This window comes from Pollicipes pollicipes, unplaced genomic scaffold (assembly GCF_011947565.3).
Source record: "Pollicipes pollicipes isolate AB1234 unplaced genomic scaffold, Ppol_2.1 Scaffold_4295;HRSCAF=5057_pilon_pilon_pilon, whole genome shotgun sequence".
Lineage (NCBI taxonomy): Eukaryota > Metazoa > Arthropoda > Thecostraca > Pollicipedomorpha > Pollicipedidae > Pollicipes > Pollicipes pollicipes.
In genome coordinates, this window is record NW_023596461.1 from 5,616,674 (window position 1) to 5,624,567 (window position 7,894).

General features: G+C 62.0%; 1 protein-coding gene across 3 annotated transcripts in view; it reads right to left on the reverse strand.

Annotated features, from left to right (window-relative positions):
- The window catches only part of LOC119096323 (unconventional myosin-VIIa ck), a gene marked incomplete at its 5' end in the record, with an annotated part of 37,168 nt that extends 30,888 nt beyond the window's left edge, over nucleotides 1-6,280 (reverse strand). For 2 of the 3 annotated variants that reach the window (XM_037219163.1, XM_037219161.1), the window contains 8 exon segments: nucleotides 135-311; nucleotides 775-978; nucleotides 1,814-2,014; nucleotides 2,311-2,424; nucleotides 3,952-4,068; nucleotides 5,027-5,201; nucleotides 5,546-5,736; nucleotides 6,125-6,280. In XM_037219163.1, coding sequence (XP_037075058.1) covers nucleotides 135-311; nucleotides 775-978; nucleotides 1,814-2,014; nucleotides 2,311-2,424; nucleotides 3,952-4,068; nucleotides 5,027-5,201; nucleotides 5,546-5,736; nucleotides 6,125-6,280 — 1,335 coding nt within the window. 3 annotated transcript variants of the gene reach the window in all.
- Nucleotides 6,281-7,894: the final 1,614 nt, after the last annotated feature.

Consider the following 7,894-nt stretch of genomic DNA (forward strand, 5'->3'; position numbering starts at 1 on the left):
CCCATCAGCGGCTGGATGACGACGTCACGCAGGCTGCCAGCCGCGACATCGGCACACTACACCGGTCTCGAGTGGCGTACTGCGCCAGCGCGCGACGCCGCCCGTCGGCCGAGAGCCCCGGTGGCGCCTCTCACCTGCTCCATGCCCATCATCTGCGCCTCCTGGAACTCCTTGGTCTTGACGAAGTTCCTGCCGAGCGTGGCCGTCACCTTGGACATGACGGACGTCGTGTCGCGGTCCATCGTGTGGTACTTGGGCTCGGGCATGTCGCCCATGAAGCGGAGGATCGTGATCCAGAGTGCCAGCCCCGCCTGTCCAGAGGTCAGGGGTCAGTCGGGGGTCACATCAGGTGCTGAAGGGTCGCGCCGGCCAGAGAGGACAGCTGCCAAGAGCCTGCAGTAGTCATACGTGACAGTGGTGGTACAGCTACCACAGTGACAGTGGCGAGGTAACACCGACGGCCGAGCATCTTGAAGGAACAGGCCCAGAGCACAAGCTTCTAACATACGAATCACGTCTCTCATCTCACGAGCACCCGCTGGTCGATAACGTTAGGCAGCTGATTTGATCCAAAGGAAATTCCATCCAAAACGCATGAAAGATGTCTGAATCTAAACGGCGCTCCGTCCTCGTCAACCTCAGGCGGCGCAGTGACGCACGCCGCTGCCACAGCAGCGGGCGTCACCGCGCGCCGCTGCGTCACTGCGTCCCTGACCGAGAGCCGGCCCCGCGCGGTCACGGTCCGCCGGCCCACCGGCCCGCGCGCAGTCTCACCAGCTGGTCACCCTGCGTCTGCAGCGGCAGCAGCGACTGCTTCAGCGCCTTGCGCGAGTACTGCGGGCCCACGTTGCCCTGGAAGAAGGTGGCGGCGAACTTGGCGAACTTGAATTCGCTCAGGTCCTCGACGTCCTCGGGCGCTTCTGGCAGTGCCGAGATGACCTCGCCGTTCGCTGGACCCTTGGGCAGCGTCGGGAAGCCCTGCAGAGCAGACCCGGTCAGAGGTGACATCACGGGAGAGGGGGGGGGGGGGGGGGGCAGATGGTGTCACACGAGTAACGCCATGGCACGGATAAACAGAGATTCCGGCAAAACCAAGGCAGAAACTTTTTGAGGGCCGTGATCATGGATAATGAAAATGGGCACTGCAGACTTGACGATAAATATGCTACACGATGCACACTATGGACAGCTTCTACAGATATCCAGGACGCTGTCCTAAAATCGTGGCTACCAGTGTGAAGAAGTGATCCGCGCAATGTTTGCAGAGGAGCCAACATTGTCCTATTTCGATGATTATAAGGAGACAGCTGAGCGGCGTTCTAGAAGTTTTTGTGTTTGTGCTTGTGTTTTTTAAAATAAATGTCTCTTATATTCCGAACCCCGATACCACCCCACAGCGAATGCATCAGGAAAATACACGTCCAACCAGAGTGCTTACCATCACAACCTTTTGCTGAGTAATTACCTTTACTGCCTCTTATGCTGGACCTAATAGCTGATTTTTGATGGAACGGAAAATGCTGCGGGTGAACGGCGGTTTGATGTGAAGATGATTTGAAGACTACCAAGCTACCTCAGAAGCCTAGGGCATATGGCCGGACATTCTGATCCAAGCAACGTCTAGTGACACGGACGGTGCCAGACAGCTGCGTCTGATTCAGGCGGTGCTCGCGAACGCAGCCCTGAATGCGCGGATGCGTCCGCTGCTGACTCCGGCAAGCACCGCGGCGCGCCTGCCACTGACCCCGAAGGCGTTGGGGGTGCGGTATCGCCGCCCTGACCCCGGCAGCACCGCGGCGCGCCTGCCACTGACCCCGAAGGCGTTGGAGGGCGCGGTCTCGCCGTTGCCGTCCTGCGGCAGGAACTCGAAGATGGCGTCCACCAGCTTGGAGTCGTCGATGGGCTCCAACTGGCGTCGCTCGGCCTCGCTGAGCGTGACGCGCACTGCGTCCCGGCCGCGCTGCTCCTCCAGCTCCTCCTCCTGCTCGCGCCGCTCCAGCTCCTGCAGCCGCTCCTGCAGCACGGCACGGACACCCCCGGTCACGGGCCGGACACGGCCAGGCGGTCACTCACGCGGGGCACGCCGGCCGCACACACGTGGTCAAGCGCGGGCCACTCTGCCTCGATCGCCTGGGCCATCCGTCAGAGCGACACACGCTGATCATCCGACAAATAGTTCGTAAGTATACCCGACGCGTCGAAATGTAAAAGTATGATAAAATTTCGGTGAAATCATGCATATACGGCCTGTCCTAAGGCCTCCGTGCTAGATGGAGTGTCGAGCAATGACAGAATCGTGACACGACTTACCCTGAAATTGCCCTCAGCCATCTCCCTGGCCCTCTTCTGGCCGACCTGGCGCCTCAGGGCGCTCTCCTCCTCATCCCTCAGGCGCATGGCCTCCAGTCGCGCTCGGTACTCCACCTGAGAACATGGTCGCCGTTAGAACGGCACGTGCATAATACGCCCAGGACGAACGCACCCAACGATGAAGCCCCAGGTTGGTTTCCCAGCCATGCGAACTCTTAAACAAGTGCGTCATACCGGACCAGCGCCAATGCTACGTAATGTGTCATAGTGACCAGCTTTACAGCAATCCTTCTGGTCGCGGAGATACGCTCGCACATTCCAGCCAACCGTCTCTCAGCACTGCTCCCGGCGCGCCGGCCGCACGCCGTCCAGCCGCGCCGGTGCCGTACGCTGTCGGCGGCGCTACACGAGGCCGCCGACCTCCGCCGAAGAATCACCGCCGGCCGCCTGAGGCCGGCTCTCACCAGGCGACACGGCTCGTAGAAGTCGCTCAGGTGCTCGCCGGCCACCACCGAGGAGCGGGAGCCGGCACATGACCAGAGCGAGCTCATTACCGGCGGCCGCGGCCGGGTCACAGGAGGCCGGGAGTCGGGTCACGGGGGACCGGGAGCCGGATCACGGAGGCCGGGAGTCGGGTCACGGAGGCCGGGAGCCGGGTCACGGAGGCCGGGAGCCGGGTCACGGAGGCCGGGAGCCGGGTCACGGAGACCGGGAGCCGGACACGGGAGGCCGGGAGCCGGGCATGGGAGTCTGGGAGCTGGGTCGCAGGAGGCCGCGAGTCGGTTCGCGGGAGGCCGGGAGCCGGGTCACGGAGGCCGGGAGCCGGACACGAGAGGCCGGCAGTTTGGCCCGGCGAGCCCAGCCGCCGTCGCGCTCGGCCGGTCTGACAAGCCACTGACGCCGCGTCAGGCCGCGCGCGCCGCACTGTCCGGTCTTCCGCGGAGACCACACCGCTGCAGGCAAGCCACGCCCACTCCAGGGAGGCCACGCCCGCTCGGGAGAACACGCCCACTCAACACACACTCTCGCCGCTCCACCAGCAACGGAGCGGCGCGCGCCGGCGGGGCGGGGCGTCCGGTGCCTCGTTCGTCAATCGCTCGTTCGCGGCTCGCCGCACGGCGTCCGCCTGGGGCGAACGCCGGCGTGTCGCTGCGGCGGCGGCCCGGGAACGCCGCCGGCAGCGCGTGTTGACAATGCGTGGCGCCGATGCGGCGGCATTGTGCACCGGTCTCGTGTCGGCCGGGACGTGCGTCGCCACTCTGTCACGCGCCGCTGAGTCGAGCGCCGCGCCGCGCTGAGCGAATCATGCCAAGGTCGGCTCGGCGCCGCTCCTGTCGGCGCTGAAAGGAGCGGCGGGCGGAAGGCTCGCTGAATCGACTGGTGGCGGTTGGTCGTTCCCGCCGCCGCTACCGGACGGAGCAGCGAAGGCGAGCGCGCCGGTCAGACCCACTGCCTCTTCGTGCAGTGCTGGTCCTGCTGCTGCTGCTCGCGCGGTGCGGCCGTTATACGGAGGTCTCCCTCACGAGCCCGTCGGTGTCAGCCCGCTGTTACAGACCCGCCGGTCTCAGACTCAAGCCCATGCGTCGGACACCAGCCGAGCCCGCCAGACCCGAGGGCCGGCGTCGACAACGGGAGACCCACCTTCATCTTCTTGTAGCGTCGCCTGGCGATCATGCCGCGCGCGTGCGCCTGGATGGTGGTGGTGGCCCAGATGCGACGGTTGAACTCCCGCCGCACCAGGTACCCCCGGCACCGCGCCTGCGGGCAGAGGAAGCGGCGCGTCAGGTGGCGGAGGTCACAGCAGAGGTCACGGCCACAGTCTGAGCTCCACAGGCGGGCAGGCAGCCAGACATCATCGCGAGCGCAGTCTGAGTCCGCCGCAGTCATAGCCGTGGTGATAGGCACGGTAGCAATATGACTCAGCTGCAGTAACACTCCTGAGTATGGTCAGCGTTGTAGCCGCTGCAGTCGCCGCGGCCGCCATTACAGGGATGTTCACAGTTCCGTCCACAGTCGTAACTGTGCCAGCAGTGGCATTGTCAATGCCCGAGCACAAATGCCTTCAGTGTCAGACGCGGTGGTCGTCAGTGCAGCTGCACACGCAGTTGCGATCCTGAGCTCAATCTTGGTAACTGCACCAGCCCGCCACAGTGTGTGTGGTTGTTGTGGAGGTCAGCTCAGTGTCGGGGGAGTAGGCACAGGAGCATGGCGTGCATCAACCTTTCCAGCATATTGAGATGAGTGACACATTACGCTTTAAATCGCGGTTTCACGGCGCACGTCGTGACCAAGCTCCTGTCAGGACAGTCAGTTACGGCCATCGATTCAGCGTCAGTCACGGCGGACGCTTGTTTTTTGCGACTTGGCACAGCGACTGGAAGGCCTTGACGTATCCAAAGATGACGCCAAAATGCGTTAAGATCTAATCAAATTAATTTAAATAAATTCATCACGACTGACTACAACAGTATCTGGAATACCTCGCGATCACACGTGAGACGCAGCGCCGCTTTACTCGACTCGCGTTCCAGAGTCCACGCTGGCCTCCGCGGCAAAGGTCACTGACCTAGCTTGGCCCTTAGACGGGCGACCGCCTGGTCGCACCCCGGCGGCCGGTCACGTGACGCGGTCGGGCCGACGTGGCCTCACCTGCAGCGACACCACGTGACTGCCCGGCGGCCGGTCACGTGACACGGCCGGGCCGACGTGACCTCACCTGCAGCGACACCACGTGACCGCGCAGGTGCTTGAAGCGGTGCGAGAGCACGCGCGAGCGGATGAGCGCCTGCAGCCGCATGTAGCCGACGCGCATGTGCTGGTAGGCGCGCTTCTGGGCGTGGCCGCGCCACACGCGCTGGATCGTCACCGCCGCAGAGCGCATGCGCAGGAACCTGGGCAGACGGAGAGGTTCAGACCGCGGCGGCTCGCGGCCCTTGGGGTTTGGATTAGATCGGCGACAGAGGTGGACCCACGAACGTGGGTGCCACGCACAGTCGCGCTGAGGGATCAACCGGCAAATTATAACACAGTGGACCGCCGTGCCTTCCTATTTACTAGCAGCTGGTGCAGAATGAGCTGCGGGGATCACTTCGGCGTTGCGGAAACAAGTCGCTTCGTTATTTTGTCGTTACAGTGCGCCCATCTGCGCGGAGCGAGTCCCGGCTGAGAACACGAGGCAGCCTCAATACTGACTCCACCAACAATGGCTGCCGCTGTCTCAGGACTGCGGTCTCACCTGCGCCGGTGGTACCAGGCCTTGATGGAGCGCTGCAGGATGAGGATCTTCTTGGTGAGCACGCGGTCGCGCTCCTGCTCCAGGAAGAGGTCCTGCGAGTCCTTCAGGAACACCTTGCTCTTGCCCAGCTGGTAGTCGGAGCGTCCCAGCACCTCCTGGCAGATCTTGGCCGTGGCCGCACGGCAGTCCACCTGCAGGACCAGGAAGGGAACGGTTAGCTGCTGAGGGGGGGGGGGGGGGCACAGGCGGACAAACGGTGTAGCCGGTCCCACTCACTGCCAGAGCACCTGGAATGTCTGGACGCCTAAAAATACAGACAACCATGACCTGTCAGCGCTTAAAAAACACTGCGCTTCCACATGGTTACTTGTTTGTTCACTGAGCCCAGAAATACACGAGGCAAGCTACTTCGAAACTGACAACGAATGCCTGGGGCTTGTTGAAACATGTGAATGTGGGCCACAACCACACGGAAGTTGCCGCGTCCTGACGTCGTAATGACGTCATGTGCATGATAGCGGTATGACGTCATGACTTCGTCACGCCGCTGGCGCGTCAGGAGGCGGCCGCCCGACGCACCTTGTGCGGCGGCGGGCAGCCGCTGATGAGGAAGCGGTAGCGCTCGACGAACTCCTGGAAGGTGTGCCGGATCGGGTATCCGGCCCGACGGATCCGGATCGTCTCCATCATGCCTGAGTAGCGCAGCTGGCGGCAGCACAGCTCCCGGTCGAAGATCTACCGGCGGAGAGGGGACGGGGGAAGGTAAGCGTGGTGGTCGTGTAGCACGGCGCTTCTTGGCGAAGAAGGGCGCTCTGGTGCATGGTACAGCTAGGAGACGTGCCACGCAGCACTGCAGTGCGAGACGGTGACGCGTGTTGATGCCTCGTCAATTTCCGTAGGCTACACAGCTGGAGTGAGGAAAAAGCCAATCCGGCGCGAAAAATAGCAAGAATAACGCAGCACAGCTGCGCGGCTTGCTCTGGCTGAGGCAAGCGTGTGACGCTGACGTACGTCAGTAAGCTGCCATCGTCACGTCCGTGGCCAGATTTGGCCCAAATTGGATCCGTTGCGGCGCTCGCGGGCTCCAGCCTGCGAGCGTCCGACCTGCCTAAGCCCACAAAGCTTGCTGTGACAGACATTCGCTTGACGCGGTGAGAAAAGCCGCGGCTCGCGTCGGGAAGTGTGTCGCTCGTGACTAACACTGCCTCGCAGTACCGAGTGACGGCACGACAGGGAACTAGGGCGGTAGTGGAACGGAGCGCCGGTGCCGGCCCGAGACGAGTCACTTAATGTACAGGTGACAGGCACATTCCCGCGCGTCCTGACCGAGCTTCATTTGTGGGCATATGACAAACTGTGTACCATCTGAGATGAACACAGTTCATGGCGTGACATGACATGAAACGACATAGCATGACATGTCATGACATGACATGAAATGACGCGACATGACGTGACATGACATGACACGGCAGCGCGGTCGGCATGAGCTCTAACTCACCCTCGCCCTCACAGCGCGCAGCAACAGCTGCCAGCGCCCCAATGCCCTCCGCACGCGAGAGCACGCACTCGGCGAGCACTCTCAAGCCGCCGCGCTGCGACACCGCACGAGCACATGGTCCGACACCAGCCCGAGCACCGAGCACCACCTGGTGATCTGGTCGACCGAACACTCCGCCGGCGCGTCTCCCCCAGTAGGGGGAGGGACGCTGTACAGACAGCGCGCGCACAGGTGTGAGGCCACAGTAAGTGGAACAGCGAGGAGGACGGCAGGTGTGTCGTCGCGCCGGCGTGGAATGACTGCGGAGAAAGGTGGCAAAACCGCACCTGTGGTTGACCGCGAAGTGATGTCATACGGTGAAGACGTGAATATCAGCAGCTGCGGCAGGGTGAACCCTCACGATGGTGAGATGATCCAGCAAGTGTTTGTTAGAGGATTCGTCACGTGTTTGTTACACGGTCTGATGTCCCAGAGGTTCTCTACCTTACTTGTTGAAGAACTGTGCGTAAGGCATGCATCATTGAGCCCAGACTAGAAGTCAGGAAGCTCCTTGGAATATATATCTTGCAGATTCCGGATCTGGCGCCTAGGGCCAGATCCGGTAACCGTAGGACCTGATAACCGTTTTTGACTTGGCACGTAATTCCTGCCGAACCACTATCAACTTTCAGCGGCAAACTCTCGCCGTCGAGCGCTTTGACCCAAGTGAAATGGTAAATATCGGTCGTGGACTGTTGTTTCTAAACACGCCTCCCTATAACGGGAGCGAGACTGACTCACGCATTAAAAGGTCCGAAGCACGATACTAAAAAAAAGACTTCGTGCCAGACAAAACTGGCAGTCAGCAC